This window comes from Heterodontus francisci, chromosome 10, assembly GCF_036365525.1.
Source record: "Heterodontus francisci isolate sHetFra1 chromosome 10, sHetFra1.hap1, whole genome shotgun sequence".
Lineage (NCBI taxonomy): Eukaryota > Metazoa > Chordata > Chondrichthyes > Heterodontiformes > Heterodontidae > Heterodontus > Heterodontus francisci.
Genome location: NC_090380.1, coordinates 123,296,799 through 123,320,587, shown reverse-complemented (window position 1 = coordinate 123,320,587; position 23,789 = coordinate 123,296,799). Strand labels below are relative to the sequence as shown.

General features: G+C 37.4%; 1 protein-coding gene across 1 annotated transcript in view; it reads left to right on the top strand.

The window, feature by feature from the left end:
• Positions 1–23,789, top strand: part of rsph1 (radial spoke head component 1) — a 187,527-nt gene that overhangs the window by 88,466 nt on the left and 75,272 nt on the right. Inside the window, exon 7 of the mRNA XM_068040078.1 lies at positions 1,485–1,584. Coding sequence (XP_067896179.1) covers positions 1,485–1,584 — 100 coding nt within the window. The remainder of the gene's footprint in view (positions 1–1,484; positions 1,585–23,789) is intronic.

Sequence of the window (23,789 nt, the reverse complement as noted above, 5' to 3'; positions counted from 1 at the left end):
CCATCACTGTAAATCCTCCTCCTACCCTCTCACCACTTCCTTTCACCCTCTAACCTCATCTCGATCCCTCTAAAGCACACCAGGCTTCCAACCAGTCTAGACCTCTAACCCACCTTCCAGCCCTCTAAACCCCAGTCCATCTCTTTAACCCTTCCATTCTTCTCACCTCCCCTCCAGCAATCTAACCTCACACACCCACTCTCCAGCATCTAACTCTCCTACAGCCCTCTGCCCTACAGTCCCCTCCAAACTCCCTTTTTCTCTGCCTCCGGTCTCATGCACACTGTCCCCCCACCCGCCTTTGCTCCACCACTGGTACTGGTGTCCACTCTGGAATACCCTCTTTAAACCCCTCTGCCCCTCCACCTCCCAATCCTTCTTTCCTAAAATTCACCTCTTTGTTCAAGCTTTCAGTCATTCCTCCCAATATCGCCTTCTTGGCTCCGTGTCCATATTTGTCTGGTGTCATCTCTGTGAAGTGCTGTGGACGTTTTTCTAGGTTAAGAATGCTATATAAATGGCATGTTATTGTGGCTAGGCTATGTGTTGTACTGTGTTCTGTTTTGTTCAGGTTTCTGCTCATGAACATAGGAACACAGGAAGGAACATAGGAACAGGAGTAGACCATTCAGCCCATCGAGCTTGCTCTGCTATTCAGTTAGATCATGGCTGATTATCTCCCTCAACACCACTTTCCCGCACTATCCCCATATCCCTTGATGTCATTAGTATTCAGATATCTATCAATTTCTGTCTTGAACATGCTCAATGCTTGAATTTCCACAGCTCTCTGGGGTAGAGAATTCCAAACATTCACCACCCTCTGAGTAAAGAAATTCCTCCTCATCTCAGTCCTAAATGGCCTACCCCTTATTCTGAGACTGTGTCACCTGGTTCTAGACTCACCAGCCAGGGGAAACATCCTATCCACATCCACCTTGTCACGCCCTGTAAGAATTTTGTACGCATCAATGAGATCACCTCTCATTCTTTGAAACTCTAGAGAATACCAGGCCCAGTTTCCTCAATCTCTCTGCATAAGACAATCCCGCCATCCCAGGGATTAGTCGGGTGAACCTCCGTTGCACTCCCTCTATGGCAAGTATATCATTCCTTAGATGAGGAGACCAAAACTGTGCACAGTACTCCAGGTGTGGTCTCAACAAGGCTCTTTACAATTGCAACAATGTGTGTTCTATCTGGGGAGATGGATAAGAAGCTAGAGACAGAGGAACAGAGAGTGGATTGGATTGTTGGAGAAGGTTACACACGTAGGGAGGGGCAAAGACATGAAGGGATTTAAACATGAGGATAAGAATTTTAAATGGGAGTGGTTGGTGGACTGGGAGCCAACATAGGTCGGGAGAGATTGGGTGATGGATGAGTGGGACTTAGTATGGAACAGGATACCAACATCAGGATTTTGGATATACATTACTGAGTGTGGTATCTTACTAAAGCCATTACTTATCTCTCTACAACAGGACAAGACTGAAGAAGAGATGGTGGAGGAAGAATCTGTAACTATAACCACCCTGAAATGGAAGGCAGAGAAGCTGTCAGGATTGACATTGTATTCTCCAAGTGAGTCCAACAGGTCTCAACAGCAGGCCTGGCACTGCACCCACACCAGCAACTGCACCTTATGTTATGACGTCTGCCCAAATCCACTGTGATATAAAGTAAATCCAATAGGGAATTCAGGAGAAACTTCTTTATGCATAGGGAGTGGTTGAGGTGAATAGTATAGGTACATTCAAGGGAAAGCTAGGTAAGTACGTGAGGGAGAAAGTGTTACGATCGAGGCAGGAGGAGAGCACTGTTAATTCAGTCCCACTTCTCCACAGGTCACAACATAGCAATAAATTTTCCCACGTACCAAAACAGTCAATTAGATACTCTAGGTGTCCCCAGAATAAAGCACAGCAACCAGGTTTCTTTAATAAACAACAAAATTATCTGTTTATTATCAACCAAGTTTTAACCAATACTGAGGTAAAACATACACACAAATTAAAATATTAAAGCCCCTTATTTATCCTAGCCCTCACGGACACACATGTACACAACCGATTAACTGGAAAAAAAGGGATTTTTGCTAACAGCTGTAACGAAGAAATAGAAGGAATAAAAAACAACAATTAGGTTGAAAAGAAGGTATGGAAAGATGTCCTTTTTCTGGCTGAGGTGTCCCAAAGGCGAATAGGTGGCTGTCAATGGGATCTTCCCAGAACAGTTCTTTCCAGGCGATGTTGATGATCAGTTTGAGTAGGCTTTCCAAGATGGAGCAACAGAAGGTTTCAGTCAGGTCTTAAAGCAGAACTGTAGCAACAAAGGTTTCAGTTCCACACATTTAATCATGCAGTCTTTCTTCGACTACAGGAGGAAATAGGAATCTCTTGATTCAGGATTTCTTTTCAAGAGAGAGATGGGCAGGTAGTTTCCTTGCAGGTCAATAAGCAAACTTCTTCTGTTTCAGGCCAAACACCAACTGGCTTTTTTAACAGTTCAAAATAAAAATAAAACTTTTCCAGAAATCCCGTCTCATGATCTCTATAAATCTTGGCCTGTCACCTCTCTTAAAACATCTCTCCAAACCAAAACAACCCCTGTTGGGTTTTTATTTGAAAACAGATGCCTTCCAGTCACTGTTTCCAGCTCCACTCTCAGTTCAAATCTTCTGGTGACTTTCCTTTTTAAAGATAACACACAAAGTTCAGCTTCTCTGAAATCCTTTTCAGTTTTAAAATATAAATTCTCAAGATTTAACAACAAAAAAAAGGAAACCTTCGTAACAAAAAGAATAGAAGGATATGCTGATATCGGGAGGTGAAGAGGGGTGGGAGGAGGCTCATGTGGAACATAAACACCAGCATGGGCCTATTGGGATAAATGTTTCTGTTTCTGTGTTGTGCAATTGATGTAATTGATTTTTTTTTATTCATTCATGGGATGTGGGCATCGCTGACCAGGCCAGCATTTATTGCCCATCCTTAATTGCCCTTGAGAAGGTGGTGGTGAGCTGCCTTCTTGAACTGCTGCAATCCTTGGGGTGTAGGTACACCCACAATGCTGTAAAGAAGGGAGTTCCAGGATTTTGACCAGCAACAGTGAAGGAAAGGCAGTATATTTTCAAGTCAGGATAGTGTGCAGCTTGGAGTGGAGCTTGCAGGTGGTGGTGTTCCCATGCATTTGCTGCCATTGTCCTTCTAGGTGGTGGATGTCTGAAATAAAAACGGAAAGTGCTGGAAATACTCAGCAGATCAGGCGGCACCTGTGGAGAGAGAAGCAGAGTTAACATTTCAGGTCTGTGACCTTTCATAAGGGTTTCTGGCTTGGAAGGTGCTGTCGAAGGAGGCTTGGTAAGTTGGGCAGCTGTTTGAGGGTAAATCAACATCTGACATGTGGGAGTCTTTCAAACTTCAGTTGATTAGAATCCAGGACCAGCATGTTCCTATTTCTGAAGTGTCATCTGACTTTTAGCATATAGATGTTACCTTCCTGTGTGTGTTTATCCTGCTTTTAAAATATGTATCTTTAACTACCATCTCCACTTAATGTTTTACTGGAATTCTCTTGCTCTTGAAGTTGTGAGCATTTATCTGATCAAAATGTTTGTAATTGTGTTTACTTGACCTCTTGTTCCTTAAGTCCATTCAATTAATTGTTTTATTATCTATAATTGCCCTTTCCAAAGCAACCTCCGGAGCCGACCTGTCTGCATCAACAACCCCACAAACCAATTAAGTTTATTGCTACCTCTTACTGATGTCACACAGGATATTTTAATGTGTGTGTTTATCTTCCAAGCCCCTGACAAGAGATACAAATGGATTTCCCAACTTGTTTCTGGTTCATAACAGGAACCTTGAAATTTTTTTACTCTACCTTCTTAAAGGGGAATGTCAGTGAGTCTTGAAAACCTGACCATTTATTCAATCTTTAATTCTAAAAGGTATAATATTTTAACTATTTCTAAATTCTACCTAATTGAGCCTATTATACCTATATTCCATCACAGAATGTGGTTGATGGGGTGCCGATCAAGCGGGCAAGTGGACGTCAGGTCCTGGGGATTTCTCACTCTTTAGTTCCATTAATTTCCTTTTTACTGATGATTTACTTACGTTAATTGTATTACGTCCCTGTCCCCTATTGGCTGTTAATTTTTTCCACAACCACAACCACAAGCTCCCCGCCAGAAAATGTAACTGCAATTCAACGGCAATGCATGATTTACAATCACACTCCAATCTGACACTTGTTGGTAGCATGTCACCAGGTCATCTCACATCTTTTTTCCTGCTCAGAAACGCAGCCCAAATTATCCTCTTGGTGGCAACATTACTGCCAGAGTTTTGAGTGAATTTGCCAGCGTTTTCCAGCACCGCTTTCCCCAGCAGTAACGTACCACTAAACAAATGTTCAATTAATCAGATCAAGGGAGATAAAGTTACAATTAAATAAAGAGAGATAGTGACATTAAAGGGTTCTTAATTTTTTCAGTAAATTGAAGTCTGTGATATAGTAAGTAATTAGGAAAGCTAATAGAATGTTATTGTTTATTGCGAGGGGAATTGAATACGAAAGTAGGGAGGTTATACTTCTGTTATACAGGGCATTGGTGAGACCACATCTGGAGTACTGTGTACAGTATTGGTCTCCTTATTTAAGGAAGGATGTAAGTGCATTGGAAGCAGTTCAGAGAAGGTTTATTTGACAAATATCTGGAATGGGCAGGCTGTCTTACGAGGAAAGATTGGACAGGCTAGGCTTGTATCTGCTGGAATTTAGAAGAGTAAGAGGTGACTTGATTGAAACATATAAAATCCCGAGGGGTCTTGACAGGGTGGATGTGGAAAGGATGTTTCCCCTTGTGGGAGAATCTAGAACTAGGGGGTCACTGTTTAAAAACAAGGGGTCGCCCATTTAAGACAGAGAGGAGGAGAAATTTTTTCTCTCAGAGGATTGAGAGTCTTTGGAATTCTCTTCCTCAAAAGGCAGTGGAAGCAGAGTCTTTGAATATTTTTAAGGCAGAGGTAGATAGATTCCTGATAAGCAAGGGAGTGAAAGGTTATCGGGGGTAGGTGGGAATGTGGAGTTGAGGTTACAATCAGATCAGTCATGATCTTATTGAATGGTGGAGCAGGCTCGAGGGGCCGAGTGGCCTACTCCTGCTCCTAATTCATCTGTTTGTTTGTTCGTATATAGAGATAATGAGAGTTAAGTAAAACTTTTAAGTTAGCTTCGCAATAAAATAAAATGATGTCAGCACAAAGGAAGGAGCTGTTTGGTGAGTAGCTGGTGAGTGTTTATTTAAGTCTTTATTTCTCTAAGTTTAATTAACAGTCTAATAAATTAGAAAAATAGGAACATAGGAGCAGGAGTAGGCCATTCAACCCATCGAGCCTGTTCCGCCATTCAATAAGATCATGGCTAATCATCTACCTCAACGCCACATTCCTGCACCATCCGCATATCCCTTGATGTCATTAGTATCCAGAAATCTATCAAGTTCTGTCTTAAACATGCTCGGTTATTGAGTTTCCACAGCTCTCTGGGGTGGAGAATTCCAAAGATTCACCACCCTCTGAGTGAAGAAATTCCTCCTCATCTCAGTCTTAAATGACCTCCCCCTTATTCTGAGACTGTGTCCCCTAGTTCTAGACTCACCAGCCAGAGGAAATATCCTATCCACATCAACCCTGTCACGCCCAGTAAGAAGTTTGTAAGTTTCAATGAGATCACCTCTCATTCTTTGAAACTCTAGAGAATACAAGCCCAGTTTCTGCAATCTCTCCTCATAAGACAATCCCACCATCCCAGGGATTAGTCTGGTGAACCTCCATTGCACTCCTTCTATGGCAAGTATATCATTCCTTAGATAAGGAGACCAAAACTGTACACAAATAATCCAGGTGCGGTCTCACCAAGGCTATATATAATTGCAGCAAGGCATTTTTACTCCTGTACTAAAATCCCCTTGCAATGAAGGCCAAAATACCATTTGCCTTCCGAATTGCTTGCTGCACCTGCATTCCAGCTTTTAGTGACTCACTTTTGGACATCAACACTTCCCAACCTCCCACCATTTAACAAATACTCTGTCTTTCTGTTTTTTCTACCAAAGTGGATAACTTTACACTTATTCACATTATATTCCATCTGCCATGTTCTTGCCCATTCACTTAACCTGTCCAAAATCCCTTTGAAGCCTCCTTGCATCCTCCTCACAACTTACATTCCCTCCTAGTTTTATGTCATCAGCAAATTTGGAAATATTACATTTGGTCCCCACATCCTAATCATTTCTATAAATTGTGAACAGCTGTGACCCAGCACTGATCCTTGCGTTACCCACTAGTAACAGCCTGCCATCCTGAGAATGATGTGTTTATTCCTACTCTCTGTTTTCTGTCTGTTAACCAATTCTCAATCCATATCAGTATATTTTCCCCAATTCCACGTGCTCTAATTTTGTTTACTAATCTCCTGTGTGGGACCTTATCAAAAGCTTTCTGAAAATCCAAATACACCACATCTACTGGTTCTCCTTTATCTGTGCTACAAGTAACATCCTCAAAAAACTCCAACAGGTTTGTCAAACATGATTTCCCTTTCATAATCCATATTGACTCTGCCCAATCATATCATTATTTTCTAAGTCTTCAGTTCTCACATCCTTTATAATAGATTGTAACATTTTCCCTACTACTGACGTCAAATTAACAGGTCGGTAGTTCTCCATTTTCTCTCTCACTCCGTTCTTAAATAGTGGGTTTACATTTGCTATTTCCAGTCTGCAGGAACCTTTCCAGAGTCTATAGAATTTTGAAAGATAATCACCAATGCATCCACTATCTCTATAACCACCTCCTTCAATACTCTGGGATGTAGCTCATCTGGTCCAGGGGATTTATCAACCTTCAATCCAGTTAACTTTTCGAGTGCTACCTCTTTATTAATACTAATTTCTTTCAGTTCCTCATTTTCACAAGCCCCTTAGTTCCCTAATATTTCTGGGAGATTTTCTGTATCTTCCTCCATCAAGGCAAACACAAAGTAATTGTTTAGTTACTCCACCATTTCCCTATTCTCCATGATAAATTCTCCTGTCTCCACCTGTAATGGACCCACATTTGTCCTTGCTAATCTTTTACATCCAAACATACGAATTAGGAGCAGAAGTAGGCCACTCGGCCCTTCAAGCCTGTTCCGCCATTCAATAAGTTCATGACTGAACTGATTACTCCACATTTCCACCTACCCCTGTTAACCTTCCATCCCCTTGCTTATCAAGAATCTATCTACCTCCGCCTTAAAGATATTCAAAGACTCTGCTTCCACCGCCTTTTGAGGAAGAGAATTCCAAAGACTCACGACCTTCTGAGAGAAAAATTTTCTCCTCATCTCTGTCTTAAATGGGTGACCCCTTATTTTTAAACAGTGACCCCCTAGTTCTAGATTCTTCCACAAGGGGAAACATCCTTTCCACATCCACCCTGTCAAGACCCCTCAGGATCTTATATGTTTCAATCAAGTCGCCTCTTACTCTTCTAAATTCCAGCAGATACAAGCCTAGCCTGTTCAATCTTTCCTCATAAGACAGCCTGCCCATTCCAGGTATTAGTCTCGTAAACCTTCTCTGTACTGCCTCCTCTGTAGTCTCACCAATGCCTTGTATAGCTGAAGCATAACCTCCCATCTTTTGTATTCAATTCCCCTCGTGATAAACGATAACATTCTATTAGCTTTCCTAATTATGTGTTGTACCTGCATATTAACCTTCTGCAATTCATGCACTAGGTCACCCAGATCCCTCTGCAATCTCTCACCATTTAGATAATATGCTTCTTTTTTATTCTTCCTGCCAAAGTGGACAGTTGCACACTTTCCCATATTATACTCCATTTGCCAGGTCTTTGCCCACTCACTTAACCTATCTATATCCCTTTGTAGCCCCATTATGTCGTCTTCACAAGTTACTTTCCTATCTATCATTGTGTCATCGGCAAATTTAGCAGCCATACCTTTGGTCCCTAAGTCATTTATATAAATTGTAAAAAGTTGAGGGCCCAGCACAGATCCCTGTGGCACACCACTCGTTACATCTTGCCAACCAGAAAATGACCCATTTATGCCTACTCTCTGTTTCCTGTTAGCTAGCCAATCTTCTATCCATGCCAATATGTTACCCCCTTACACCATGCGCTTTTATTTTCTGCAATAACCTTTGAAGTGACACCTTCTGGAAATCTAAGTACAATACATCCACTGGTTCCCCTTTATCCACAGCACTTGCTACTTCTTCAAAGAACTCCTATAAATTGGTTAAACACGATTTCCCTTGCACAAAACCATGTTGACTCTGCCTGATTACCTTGAATTTTTCTAAATGCCCTGCTATAATGTCTTTAATAATAGCTTCTAACATTTCCCTGAGACAGATGTTAAGCTAACTGGCCTGTAGTTTCCTGCTTTCTGTCTCCCTCCCTTTTTGAATAAAGGAGTTACATTCGCTATTTTCCAATCCAACAGAACCTCCCCTGAATCTGGGGAATGTTGGAAAATTAAAACTACACATCAACTATCTCACCAGCCACTTCTTTTAACACCCTAGGATGAAGTCCATCAGGACCTGGGGACTTGTCAGCCCACAGCTCCAACAATTTGTTTAGTACCACTTCCCTGGTAATTGTAATTTTCTTGAGTTAGATTCATAGAGTCATAGTGTTATACAGCACAGAAACAGGCCCTTCGGCCCATCGTGTCCACACCGGCCAGCAAGCACCTATCTATTCTCATCCCATTTTCCAGCACTTGGCCCGTAGCCTTGTATGCTATGGTGTTTCAAGTGCTCATCTAAATACTTCTTAAATGTTGTGAGGGTTCCTGCCTCTACCACCCCTTCAAGCAGTGTGTTCCAGATTCCAACCACCCTCTGGGTGAAAATATTTTTCCTCAAATCCCCTCTAAACCTTCTTCCTCTTACCTTAAATCTATGCCCCCTAGTTATCCGCTAAGGTAAAAAGTTTCTTTCTATCTACCCTATCTATGCCCCTCATAATTTTGTATACCTCAATCAGGTTCCCCCTCAGCTTTCTCTGCTCTAAGGAAAACAAGGCCCTCCCTCCCTTCCATTTCCTGACTTACAGCAAATACTGGGATGTTACAGCTAATACTGGGATGTTACTTGTATCCTCAATAGTGAAGACTGATGTAAAATTTCTGTTCAATTCATCTGCCAGCTCCTTATTATCCATTATTAATTCCCCAGACTCACTTCCTATAGGACCAACGCTCACTTTGTTAACTCTTTTCATTTTAAAATATCTTTAGAAACTCTTACTGTCTGTCTTTATATTTCCAGCTAGCTTTCTCTCATACTCCAATTTTACTTTCCTTATCAACCTTTTAGTCATTTTTTGCTGGTTTTTATATTCTGTCCAATCTTCTGACCTGCCTTCCATCTTTGTGCAATTATAGACTTTTTCTTTAAGTTTGATACTATCTTTAACTGTTTTAGTTAACCATGGATGGTGGGTCCCACCCTTGGAATGTTTCTTTCTTTTGAAATGTATCTATTCTGTGTATTCTGAAATATACCCTTAAATGTCTGCCACTACATCTGTATTGACCTATCCCTTAACCTGATTTGTCAATTCACTTTAGCTCGCTCTGCTTTCATGCCCTCATAATTGCCCTTATTTAAGTTTCAAATACTAGTCTTGGACCCACTCTTCTCTCCCTCAAACCGAATGTAAAATTCAATCATATTATGATCGCTGTAACCTCGGGGCACCTTAACTATGAGGTCATTAATTAATCCTATCTCATTGCACAATACCAGGACTAGTATAGCCTGCTGTCTTGTTGGTTCCATAACGTATTGTTCCAAGAAATTATCCCGAAAACATTCCATATACCCCTCATCTAGGCTGCCTCTGCCCATCTGATTTTTCCAGTCTATATGTAGGGTAAAATCCCCCATAATTATCGCTGTCCCTTTCTGACAAGCTACAGTTATTTCTTCCTTTATACCCCGTCCTACAGTGTGGTTAATGTTAGGTGGTCTGTACACCACTCCCATAAGTGACTTCTTGCCTTTATGATTTCTCATCTCCATCCAAACTGCTTCTACATCCTGGTTTTCTGAACTTAGGTCATCCCTCTATATTGCACTAATACCATCATTAATTAACAGAGCAATCCCTCCACCTTTTCCGAGCTTCCTGCCCTTCCTAAATGTCATATCCTTCAATATTCAGGTCCCAATCTATGTTGTCCTGCAGCCAAGATTCTGTAATGGCTATCTGATCGTACTGACTTATTTGTATTTGCGCTATTAGTTCATCTGTTTTGTTTCAAATGCTCCGTGCATTCAGATATAGAGCCTTTAGCTTTGTCCTTTTATTATTTTTGTAACCTCTAGCCTTATCTGTTGATTTACTTTTAGATTTGTATGCTCTGTCCCTGCCTGTCACGGTCTGTTTATCTTTTCCCAGATTAATACCTTTCTCTCTTGCCTTGTCTCTAGTCCTTGATTTACCATATCTTCCAAAATTTGCCCCCACTATTCAGTTTCAAACCCTCTCTACTTCCCTAGTTACGCGGCTCGCTGGAACACTGGTTCCAGCATGGTTCAGGTGTAGACTGTCCCTTCAGTGCAGCCACCACGTTCCCCAGTACTGATGCCGTTGCCCCATGAACCTATAAAATTCAAACAGCATTTGACAGGGTAGATGCAGGAAGGATGTTCCCGATGGTGAGGGAGTCCAGAACCAGGGGTCATAGTCTAAGGATACAGGGTAAACCTTTCAGGACTGAGATGAGGAGAAATTTCTTCACCCAGAGAGTGGTGAGCCTGTGGAATTTGCTACCACAGAAAGCAGTTAAGACCAAAGCATTGAATGTTTTCAAAAAGGAGTTAGATATAGCTCTTGGGTCTAAAGGGATCAAAGGTATGGGGTGAAAGCGGGAACCGGCTGCAGAGTTGGATAATCAGCCATGATCATAATGAATGGCAGAGCTGGCTCGAAGGGCCAAATGGCCTACTCCTGCTCCTATTTCTATGTTTCTATGAACCGGAACCTACTTCTGCCACACCAGTCTTTGCATCACTTTTCACATACCTAAAAAAGCTTTTACGGTCTGAATTTCTGTTTCTTGCTAGCTTGCATTCATATCCTCTTGTCCCTTTTTTATCGGTTTCTTGCTCATCTTTTGCAGGATTGTAAATTGCTCCCTAATCCTCTTTTTCTGGAAATGCTATCAGCCACTCCCTTTGATCTAATGCAATCTTTAACTTCTGTTGTTAGCCACGGTCGATTCATCTTTTCTGCTGTGTTTTTGTGTCTGAGAGGAATGTATATTTGTTGTAAACCATGTAATACTTCTTTAAATACTCGCCATTGCCTGTCTACTGTCAAATCTTTTTGTGTATTCTCCCAATCCACCATAGCCAACTTGCCCCTCATACCTTAATAGTTTCCTTCGTTCAGATTTAAGACCCCAGTTTCAGAATGCACGATGTCACTTTCAAACTTAATACAAAATTCTATCATATTGTGGTCACTATTTCCCAAAGCCTCCTTTACAGCAAGGTTATTAATTAGCCCTTTCTCATTACATAATACTAAAGCTAAAATAGTCCGATCCCCGGTTGGTTCTTCAACATACTGCTTCAGAAACCCATCTCATACACACTCCAGGAATTCATCCTCCACAGTATTAGTGCTGATGAGGTTTACCCAGTCTATATGTAAATTGAAGTTGCCCATTCTTCCTGAATGAGCCATGTTACATGCACCTCTAATTTCCTGATTTCTACTGTGCCCAACATTACCACTGCTGTTTGGTGGTCTATAAACAGCTCCCACCAAAGTTTGATGCCCTTTGCTGTTTCTCAGCTCCATCCAAACTGATTCTACATCTTGATCCTTCAACCTAAGATCCTCTCTCACTAATATACTGATCTCGTCCCTTATTAAGAGCGTTACCCCACCTCCTTTTCCTTTTGCCCATCCATCCTAAATGACGAATATCCTTGAATATTCAGTTCCCAGTCTTGGTCGAGCCTGTGACCTCAATACCTCGCTCTACGGCAGCGAGGCCTGGACAACGTATGTCAGCCAAGAGCGATGTCTCAACGCATTCCATCTTCACTGTCTCCGGAGAATCCTTGGCATCAGGTGGCAGGACCGTATCTCCAACGCAGAAGTCCTCAAGGCGGCCAACATCCCCAGCATATACACCCTACTGAGCCAGCGGCGCTTGAAATGGCTTGGCCATGTGAGCCGCATGGAAGATGGCAGGATCCCCAAGGACGCATTGTATAGTGAGCTCGTCACTGGTATCAGACCCACCAGCCATCCATGTCTCAGCTTTAAAGACGTCTGCAAACGCGACATGAAGTCCTGTGACATTGATTACAAGTTGTGGGAGTCAGTTGCCAGCAATCGCCAGAGCTGGTGGGCAACCATAAAGACGGGGCTATGGAGAGGCGAGTCGAAGAGACTTAGCAGTTGGCAGGAAAAGGGACAGAAGTATAAGGAGAGCCAACTGTGTAACAGCCCCGACAACCAATTTTATCTGCAGCACCTGTGGAAGAGTCTGTCACTCTAGAATTGGCCTTTATAGCCACTCCAGGCGCTGCTTCACAAACCACTGACCACCTCCAGGCGTTTATCCATTGTCTCTCGAGACAAGGTGGCCAAAGAAAGAAAGTCTTGGTCACCCTGTAACCACGTCTCTGTACTGACAGTTAAATCATATTCATTTACCTCTATTTGTGCCTTCAAATCATCTACCTTGTTGCGAATGCTGCATGCATTCAGACAGAGTGCCTTTAACTTTGTCTTTTTAACATTATTCCGCATTCTGATCCTATTTGATGCTTGCCTTTGCTTCATCTGTCTTCTAATTTCGTTTACTACTTTTCTACTTCCTGTTACCAGTTTTGCTTCCCTCCAATCTGAGCTCCCTCTCAGCTTCCCAACCCCCTGCCAATCTAATTTAAACCCTCCCCAACAGCACTAACAAATCTCCCTGCGTGGATGTTAGTCCCAGTCCTGTTAAGGTGCAACCTGTCAATCCTGTCCCACCTGCCCCTGAACAGGTCCCAACGCCTCAGAAATTTGATGCTCTCCCTCCTGTACCATTTCTCCAGCCACCTGTTCAATTTCTCAATCCTCCTATTCCTATGCTCACTAGCACGTGGCACTGGCAGTAATCCTGAGATTATTGCTTTTGAGGTCCTGCTGTTTAATTTCTTTCCTCACTCACTAAAATCTGCTTTCAGGACCTCATCCCCCTTCCGACCTAGGTCCTTGGTACCAATGTGGACTGTTTACCCTCCCCCAAGAGAATGTCCTGCAGCTGCATGGCAGGGCACATCAGTCCCGTGCAACACACATCCTGTGCCATGTGGGAACTCCAGAGGACACTTCCCCTGTCCTGGACAACTATATGTGCAGGAAATGTTGTCAGTTGCAGCAGTTCGAGCTGTGGGTTTTGCAGACTGTGTAAATTGGGCCTATATTCCCTGGAGTTTAGAAGAATGAGAGGTGATCTCATTGAAACATAATATTCGAAAGGAGCTGGATAGGATAGACACAGAGATTATTTCCGCTGGTCGGGGATTCTAAAACATGGGGGCACAGTTTCAGGATAAAGGACCGATCATTTAGGACTGAGATGAGGTGAAATTACTTCCCTCAAAGAGTTGTGGATCTTTGGAATTCTCTACCCCAGAGAGTTGCGAATGCTCCATCATTTAATGCATTTAGGACCTTACAAACATAGGAGCAGGAGCAGGCCATTCAGCCCTTCAAGCCTGCTCCACTATTCTAGATCATTCTAGATCATGGCTGATCGTCTTCCTCAACGCCATATTCCCGCATTATCCCATATCCCTTGATATCATTAGCAACTTCAATCACTGTCTTGAACTTACTCAGTGACTGAGCTTCCACCACCCTCTGGGGCAGAGAATTCCAAAGATCCACCATCCTCTGAGTGAAGAAGTTCCTCCTCATCATGGTCCTAAATGGCCTGCCCTTTTTTCTGAGATTGTGTCCCCTAGTTCTAGAGCCCACAGCCAGGGGAAACATCCTTTCTGCATCTACCCTGTCTACTCCTTTAAGAAGTTTCTATGAGATCACCTCTCATTCTTCTAAACTCCAGAGAATACAGACCCAGTCTCCTCAATCTCTCTCCTCACAGGACAATCCCACCATCTTGGGTCTCCGCTGCACTCCCTCTATGGCAAGTATAAGGCTGAGATATACAGATTTTTGGTCTCTCAGGGAATTAAGGGGTATGGTGAGCGGGGGGGAAAGTGGAGTTAAATCCTAAGATCAGCCATGATAGTTTTGAATGGCGGAGCAGGCTCGATGGGCCAGATGGCCTACTCCTGTTCCTATTTCTTGTGTCCTTGTGTGTTCTTGGAGTTTGAGCTGGCATTACTGTGGTGCTTCAATGAGCCTGAGAGTTTCGGGGATAACATGTTTCCAGAGGTGATCACCCTGCAGGTTCAAGTTGTGCATGCACAGAGGAAATGGGTGACTGTCAGACAGTCAAGGAGGACCAGGCAGGTAGTGCAGGAGTCCCCTGGGTGCATGCCACTCTCTAACCAGTATTCAGTTCTGAATAATGGTGAGAGTGATAGTTCCTCTGGGAAGACCATGGCACCACAGGTGGCTCAGCTGTACAGGGGGGCTGAGAAAGCAATAGTGACACGGGATTCTATAGTTAAGGGAACAGACAGATGCTTCTGCAGCCACAGATGTGATTCCAGGATGGCATGTTGTCTCCCTGATGCCAGGTTAATGGATGTAACTGAGCGGGTGCAGAACAGTCTGAGGGGGGAGGGTGAACAGCCAGTGGTCGTGGTCCACCTTGGTACCAACGACAGAGGGATGCAGGCAGATTGTAGCAAGCTAGGAAGGAGACTAACAAACAGGATCTCAAATGTAGTAATCTCCGGATTACTCCCAGTGCCACACGCTAGTGACTATAGAAATAGGAGGATAGAGCAGATGAATGCGTGGCTGGAGAGTTGGTGCAGGAGGGAGGGCTTTAGATTTCTGGGGCACTGGAATGAGTTCAGGGGAGGTGGGACCTGTACGGGTCAGGTGGGTTGAACCTCAACAGAACCGGGACCAAAGTCCTTGCGGAGAAGTTTGTGAGTGCTCCTGGGGTGGGTTTAAACTAAATTCGCAGGGAATAGGAACTGGGTGCATGAAAGATTGGGCAATACTGATAGCAAAAGAGTAAGAAATAGTCAGGTATTAGATGGGGTCAGACAAAGGGGGAATGCAATAAGTTCTAAATTAGGTTTACGCTGCATGTATGTAAATGTAAAAAGCATGATAAATGAGGCTGGTGAGGTGCAGACACAAATAGCCACATGGAGATATGATGTTGTGATAACAGAGACCTGACTCAATAAAGGGCAGGACTGGGCACTAAATATTCCTGGATATAAGGTGTTTTAGAAATAGTGTTTTAGAAATAGTGTTTTAGAGATAGTGTTTTAGAAATAATGTTTTAGAGACAATGTTTGAGAAATAGTGTTTTAGAAATAGTGTTTTCGAAATAGTGATTTAGATATAGTGCTTTAGAAATAGTGTTTTCGAGGTAGTGTTTTAGACATAGTGTTTTAGACATAGTGTTTTAGAAATAGTGTTTTAATAATAGTGTTTCAGAGATAGTGTGTTAGAGATAGTGTTTCAGAGATAGTGTTTTAGAGATTGTGTTTTAGAAATAGTGATTTAGACATAGTGTTTTAGAAATAGTGTTTTAGAAATAGTGTTTTAGAGCTAGTGTTTTCTAGATAGTGTTTTAGAGATAGTGTTTTAGAGATAGTGTTTTAGTAATAGAGTTTTGGAGATAGTGTTTTAGACATAGTGTTTTAGAGATAGTGTTTTAGAGATCGTGTTTTAGAAATAGTGTTTCAGAGATAGTGTTTTAGAAATAGTGTTTTAGAGATAGTGTTTTAGAAATCGTGTTTTAGAGTTGGTGTTTTAGACAGTGTTTTAGAGATAGTGTTTTAGAGGCAGTGTTTTAGAAATAGTGTTTTAGAGTTAGAGTATTAGAGATAGTGTTTTAGAAATAGTGTTTTAGAAATAGTGTTTTAGAGATAGTGTTTTAGAGATAGTTTTTAAGAGATATTGATTTGGAGATAGTGTTTTAGAGATAGTGTTTTAGAGATAGTATTTTCGAGATAGTGTTTTAGAGAAAGTGTTTTAGAGACAGTGTTTTAGAAATAGTGTTTTAGAGGTAGTGTTTTAGAAATCGTGTTTTAATAATAGTGTTTTAGAGATAGTGTTTTAGAAATAGTGTTTTAGAGATAGTGTTTTAGAGATAGTGTTTTAGAGCTAGTGATTGACAAATAGTGTATTAGAAATAGTGTTTTAGAGATAGTGTTTTAGAAATAGTGATTTAGAGATAGTGTTTTACAGATAGTGTTTTAGAGATAGTGTTTTAGAGATAGTGTTTTCGAGATAGTGTTTTAGAGATAGTGTTTTAGAGACAGTGTTTTAGAAATAGTGTTTTAAGAATAGTGTTTTAGAGATAGTGTTTTAGAAATAGTGATTTAGAGATCGTGTTTTAGAAATAGTGTTTTCGAAATAGTGTTTTAGAGTTGGTGTTTTAGACATAGTGTTTTAGAGATAGTGTTTTGGAGATAGTGTTTTAGAGAAAGTGTTTTATAGGTAGTGTTTTAGAGATAGTGTTTTAGAAATAGTGTTTTAGAGATAGTGTTTTAGAAATAGTGTTTGAGAGATAGTGTTTTAGAAATAGTGTTTTCGAAATAGTGTTTTAGAGTTGGTGTTTTGGACATATAGTTTTAGAGATAGTGTTTTGGAGATAGTGTTTTTGAGATAGTGTTTTAGAGATTGTGTTTTAGAAATAGTGTTTTAGAAATAGTGTTTTAGAGATAGTGTTTTGGAAATAGTGTTTTCGAAATAGTGTTTTACAGTTGGTGTTTTAGACATAGTGTTTTGGAGATAGTGTTTTGGAGATAGTGTTTTAGAGATAGTGTTTTAGAGATAGTGTTTTGGAGATAGTGTTTTAGAAATAGTGTTTTAGAAATAGTGTTTTAGAGATAGTGTTTCAGAAATAGTGTTTCCGAAATAGTATTTTAGAGATTGTGTTTTCGAAATAGTGTTTTAGAGACAATGTTTTAGAAATAGTGTTTTAGAAATAGTGTTTTCGAAATAGTGATTTAGATATAGTGTTTTAGAAATAGTGTTTTCGAGGTAGTGTTTTAGAAATAGTGTTTTAGAGATAGTGTTTTAGAAATAGTGTTTCAGAAATAGTGTTTTAGAAATAGTGTTTTAGAAATAGTGTTTTAGAGATCGTGTTTTAGATATCGTGTTTTAGAAATAGTATTTTCGAAATAGTGTTTTAGAAATAATGTTTTAGAGATAGTGTTTTAGAGATAGTGTTTTAGAGATAGTGTTTTAGAGATATTGATTTAGAAATAGTGTTTTAGAGATAGTGTTTTAGAGATAGTGTTTTCGAGATAGTGTTTTAGAGAAAGTGTTTTAGAGACAGTGTTTTAGAAATAGTGTTTTGGAAATAGTGTTTTAGAGATAGTGTTTTAGAAATCGTGTTTTAATAATAGTGTTTTAGAGATAGTGTTTTAGAGATAGTGTTTTAGAGATAGTGTTTTAGAGCTAGTGATTGAGAAATAGTGTATAAGAAATAGTGTTTTAGAGATAGTGTTTTAGAAATAGTATTTTAATAATAATGTTTCAGAGATAGTGTTTTAGAAATAGTGATTTAGAGATAGTGTTTTAGAGATAGTGTTTTAGAGATAGTGATGTAGAAATAATGTTTCAGAGACAGTGTTTTAGAAATAGTGATTTAGAGATAGTGTTTTAGAGATAGTGTTTTAGAAATAGTGATTTAGAGATAGTGTTTTAGAAATAGTGTTTTAGAGATAGTGATTTAGAGATAGTGTTTTAGAGATAGTGTTTTAGAAATAGTGATTTAGAGATAGTGTTTTAGAAATAGTGATTTAGAGATAGTGTTTTAGAAATAGTGTTTTAGAAATAGTGTTTTAGAGATAGTGTTTTAGAGATAGTGATGTAGAAATAATGTTTCAGAGACAGTGTTTTAAAAATAGTGTTTTAGAGATAGTGTTTTAGAGATTGTGTTTTCGAAATAGTGTTTTAGAAATAGTGTTTTAGAGATAGTGTTTTAGAAATAGTGTTTTAATAATAGTGTTTTAGATATCGTGTTTTAGAAATAGTATTTTCGAAATAGTGTTTTAGAAATAATGTTTTCGCGATAGTGTTTTGGAGATAGTGTTTTAGAGATAGTGTTTTAGAGATATTGATTTAGAAATAGTGTTTTAGAGATAGTGTTTTAGAGATAGTGTTTTCGAGATAGTGTTTTAGAGAAAGTGTTTTAGAGACAGTGTTTTAGAAATAGTGTTTTACAGATAGTGTTTTAGAAATCGTGTTTTAATAATAGTGTTTTAGAGATAGTGTTTTAGAAATAGTGTTTTAGAGATAGTGTTTTAAAGATGGTGATTTAGAGCTAGTGATTGAGAAATAGTGTATTAGAAATAGTGTTTTAGAGATAGTGTTTTAGCAATAGTATTTTAATAATAATGTTTCAGAGATAGTGTTTTAGAAATAGTGATTTAGAGATAGTGTTTTAGAGATAGTGTTTTAGAGATAGTGATGTAGAAATAATGTTTCAGAGATAGTGTTTTAGAAATAGTGATTTAGAGATAGTGTTTTAGAAATAGTGTTTTAGAGATAGTGTTTTAGAGATTGTGTTTTCGAAATAGTGTTTTAGAAATAGTGTTTTAGAGATAGTGTTTTAGAAATAGTGATTTAGAGATAGTGTTTTAGAAATAGTGTTTTAGAGATAGTGTTTTCGAGATAGTGTTTTAGAGATTGTGTTTTCGAAATAGTGTTTTAGAAATAGTGTTTTAGAGATAGTGTTTTGGAAATAGTGTTTTAATAATAATGTTTTAGAGATAATGTTTTAGAAATAGTGTTTTAGAGATAGTGTTTTAGAAATAGTGTTTTAATAATAGTGTTTTAATAATAGTGTTTTAGAGTTGGTGTTTTAGACAAAGTGTTTTATAGATAGTGTTTTGGAGATAGTGTTTTAGAGATAGTGTTTAATAGGTAGTGTTTTAGAGATAGTGTTTTAGAAATAGTGTTTTAGAGATAGTGTTTTAGAAATAGTGTTTTAGAGATAGTGTTTTAGAAATAGTGTTTTCGAAATAGTGTTTTAGAGTTGGTGTTTTAGACATATTGTTTTAGAGATAGTGTTTTGGAGATAGTGTTTTTGAGATAGTGTTTTAGAAATAGTGTTTTAGAGATCTCTGTTTCAGAGATAGTGTTTTAGAATTAGTGATTTAGAGATAGTGTTTTAGAGATAGCGTTTTAGAAATTGTGTTTTAGAGATAGTGTTTTGGAAATAGTGTTTTCGAAATAGTGTTTTACAGTTGGTGTTTTAGACATAGTGTTTTGGAGATAGTGTTTTGGAGATAGTGTTTTAGAGATAGTGTTTTAGAGATAGTGTTTTGGAGATAGTGCTTTAGAAATAGTGTTTTAGAAATAGTGTTTTAGAGATAGTGTTTCAGAAATAGTGTTTCCGAAATAGTATTTTAGAGATTGTGTTTTAGAAATAGTGTTTTAGAGACAATGTTTTAGAAAGAGTGTTTTAGAAATAGTGTTTTCGAAATAGTGATTTAGATATAGTGTTTTAGAAATAGTGTTTTCGAGGTAGTGTTTTAGAAATAGTGTTTTAGAGATAGTGTTTTAGAGATAGTGTTTTAGAGATTGTGTTTTCGAAATAGTGTTTCAGAAATAGTCTTTTAGAGATAGTGTTTTAGAAATAGTGTTTTAATAATAGTGTTTTAGAGATAATGTTTTAGAAATAGTGTTTTAGAGATAGTGTTTTAGAGATAGTGTTTTAGAAACAGTGTTTTAGAGCTAGTGTTTTCTTGATAGTGTTTTAGAGATAGTTTTTTAGAGATAGTGTTTTGGAGATAGTGTTTTAGTAATAGTGTTTTGGAGATAGTGTTTTAGACATTGTGTTTTAGAGGTCGTGTTTTAGAAATAGTGTTTTAGAAATAGTGTTTTAGAGATAGTGTTTTAGAAATAGTGTTTCAGAAATAGTGTTTTAGAAAGAGTGTTTTAGAAATAGTGTTTTAGAGATCGTGTTTTAGATATCGTGTTTTAGAAATAGTATTTTCGAAATAGTGTTTTAGAAATAATGTTTTAGAGATAGTGTTTTAGAGATAGTGTTTTAGAGATAGTGTTTTAGAGATATTGATTTAGAAATAGTGTTTTAGAGATAGTGTTTTAGAGATAGTGTTTTCGAGATAGTGTTTTAGAGAAAGTGTTTTAGAGACAGTTGTTTTAGAAGTAGTGTTTTAGAAATAGTGTTTTAGAGATAGTGTTTTAGAAATAGTATTTTAATAATAATGTTTCAGAGATAGTGTTTTAGAAATAGTGATTTAGAGATAGTGTTTTAGAGATAGTGTTTTAGAAATAGTGTTTTAGAGATAGTGTTTTAGAAATAGTGGTATAGAGATAGTGTTTTAGAAATAGTGGTATAGAGATAGTGTTTTAGAAATAGTGATTTAGATATAGTGTTTTAGAAATAGTGTTTTCGAGGTAGTGTTTTAGAAATAGTGTTTTAATAATAGTGTTTTAGAGATAATGTTTTAGAAATAGTGTTTTAGAGATAGTGTTTTAGAAATAGTGTTTTAATAATAGTGTTTTAGAGTTGGTGTTTTAGACAAAGTGTTTTATAGATAGTGTTTTGGAGATAGTGTTTTAGAAATAGTATTTTAATAATAATGTTTCAGAGATAGTGTTTTAGAAATAGTGATTTAGAGATAGTGTTTTAGAGATAGTGTTTTAGAAATAGTGTTTTAGAGATAGTGTTTTAGAAATAGTGGTTTAGAGATAGTGTTTTAGAAATAGTGATTTAGATATAGTGTTTTAGAAATAGTGTTTTCGAGGTAGTGTTTTAGAAATAGTGTTTTAATAATAGTGTTTTAGAGTTGGTGTTTTAGACAAAGTGTTTTATAGATAGTGTTTTGGAGATAGTGTTTTAGAGATAGTGTTTTTTAGGTAGTGTTTTAGAGATAGTGTTTTAGAGATAGTGTTTTAGAAATAGTGTTTTAGAGATAGTGTTTTAGAAATAGTGTTTTCGAAATAGTGTTTTAGAGTTGGTGTTTTAGACATATTGTTTTAGAGATAGTGTTTTGGAGATAGTGTTTTTGAGATAGTGTTTTAGAAATAGTGTTTTAGAGATATCTGTTTCAGAGATAGTGTTTTAGAATTAGTGATTTAGAGATAGTGTTTTAGAGATAGCGTTTTAGAAATTGTGTTTTCGAGATAGTGTTTTAGAAATAGTGTTTTAGAGATAGTTTTTTAGAAATAGTGTTTTAGAGATAGTGTTTTAGAGTTGGTGTTTTAGACATAGTGTTTTAGAGATAGTGTTTTAGAAATAGTGTTTTAGAGATAGTGTTTTAGAGGTAGTGTTTTAGAAATAGTGTTTTAGAGATAGTGTTTTAGAGATAGTGTTTTAGAAATAGTGTTATAGAGATAGTGTTTTAGAGATATTGATTTAGAGATAGTGTTTTAGAGATAGTGTTTTAGAAATAGTGTTTTAGAAATAGTGTTTTTGAGATATTGATTTAGAAATAATGTTTTAGAGATAGTGTTTTAGAGATATTGATTTAGAGATAGTGTTTTCGAAATAGTGTTTTTGAGATATTGATTTAGAAATAGTGTTTTAGAGATAGTGTTTAAGAGAAAGTGTTTACGAGATAGTGTTTTAGAGATAGTGTTTTAGAGACAGTGTTTTAGAAATAGTGTTTTAAGAATAGTGTTTTAGAGATAGTGTTTAAGAAATAGTGTTTTAATAATAGTTTTTTAGAGATAGTGTTTTAGAAATAGTGATTTAGAGATCGTGTTTTAGAAATAGTGTTTTCGAAATAGTGTTTTAGAGTTGGTGGTTTAGACATAGTGTTTTAGAGATAGTGTTTTGGAGATAGTGTTTTAGAGATAGTGTTTTATAGCTAATGTTTTGGAGATAGTGTTTTAGAAATAGTGTTTTAGAGATAGTGTTTTAGAAATAGTGTTTTGGAGATAGTGTTTTAGAAATAGTGTTTTGGAGATAGTGCTTTAGACATTGTGTTTTAGAGATCGTGTTTTAGAAATAGTGTTTTAGAAATAGTGTTTTAGAGATTGTGTTTTAGAAATAGTGTTTCAGAAATAGTGTTTTAGAAATAGTGTTTTAGAAATAGTGTTTTAGAGATAGTGTTTTAGAGATCGTGTTTTAGATATCGTGTTTTAGAAATAGTATTTTCGAAATAGTGTTTTAGAAATAATGTTTTAGAGATAGTGTTTTAGAGATAGTGTTTTCGAGATATTGATTTAGAAATAGTGTTTTAGAGATAGTGTTTTAGAGATAGTGTTTTAGAAATAGTATTTTAAAAATAATGTTTCAGAGATAGTGTTTTAGAAATAGTGATTTAGAGATAGTGTTTTAGAGATAGTGTTTTAGAAATAGTGTTTTAGAGATAGTGTTTTAGAAATAGTGGTTTAGAGATAGTGTTTTCGAAATAGTGATTTAGATAGACTGTTTTAGAAATAGTGTTTTAGAGATAGTGTTTTAGAGATAGTGTTTTAGAGATTGTGTTTTCGAAATAGTGTTTTAGAAATAGTGTTTTAGAGATAGTGTTTTAGAAATAGTGTTTTAATAATAGTGTTTTAGAGATAATGTTTTAGAAATAGTGTTTTAGAGATAGTGTTTTAGAGATAGTGTTTTAGAAATAGTGTTTTAGAGCTAGTGTTTTAGAGATAGTTTTTTAGAGATAGTGTTTTAGAGATAGTGTTTTAGTAATAGTGTTTTGGAGATAGTGTTTTAGACATTGTGTTTTAGAGATCGTGTTTTAGAAATAGTGTTTTAGAAATAGTGTTTTAGAGATAGTGTTTTAGAGAAAGTGTTTTAGAGACAGTGTTTTAGAAATAGTGTTTTAGAAATAGTGTTTTAGAGATAGTGTTTTAGAAATCGTGTTTTAATAATAGTGTTTTAGAGATAGTGTTTTAGAAATAGTGTTTTAGAGATAGTGTTTTAGAGATAGTGTTTTAGAGCTAGTGATTGAGAAATAGTGTATTAGAAATAGTGTTTTAGAGATAGTGTTTTAGAAATAGTATTTTAATAATAATGTTTCAGAGATAGTGTTTTAGAAATAGTGATTTAGAGATAGTGTTTTAGAGATAGTGTTTTAGAGATAGTGTTTTCGAGATAGTGTTTTAGAGATAGGGGTTTAGGGACAGTGTTTTAGAAATAGTGTTTTAATAATAGTTTTTTAGAGATAGTGTTTTAGAAATAGTGATTTAGAGATCGTGTTTTAGAAATAGTGTTTTCGAAATAGTGTTTTAGAGTTGGTGTTTTAGACATAGTGTTTTAGAGATAGTGTTTTGGAGATAGTGTTTTAGAGATAGTGTTTTATAGGTAGTGTTTTAGAGATAGTGTTTTAGAAATAGTGTTTTAGAGATAGTGTTTTAGAAATAGTGTTTTAGAGATAGTGTTTTAGAAATAGTGTTTTCGAAATAGTGTTTTAGAGTTGGTGTTTTGGACATATAGTTTTAGAGATAGTGTTTTGGAGATAGTGTTTTTGAGATAGTGTTTTAGAGATTTTGTTTTAGAAATAGTGTTTTAGAAATAGTGTTTTAGAGATAGTGTTTTGGAAATAGTGTTTTCGAAATAGTGTTTTACAGTTGGTGTTTTAGACA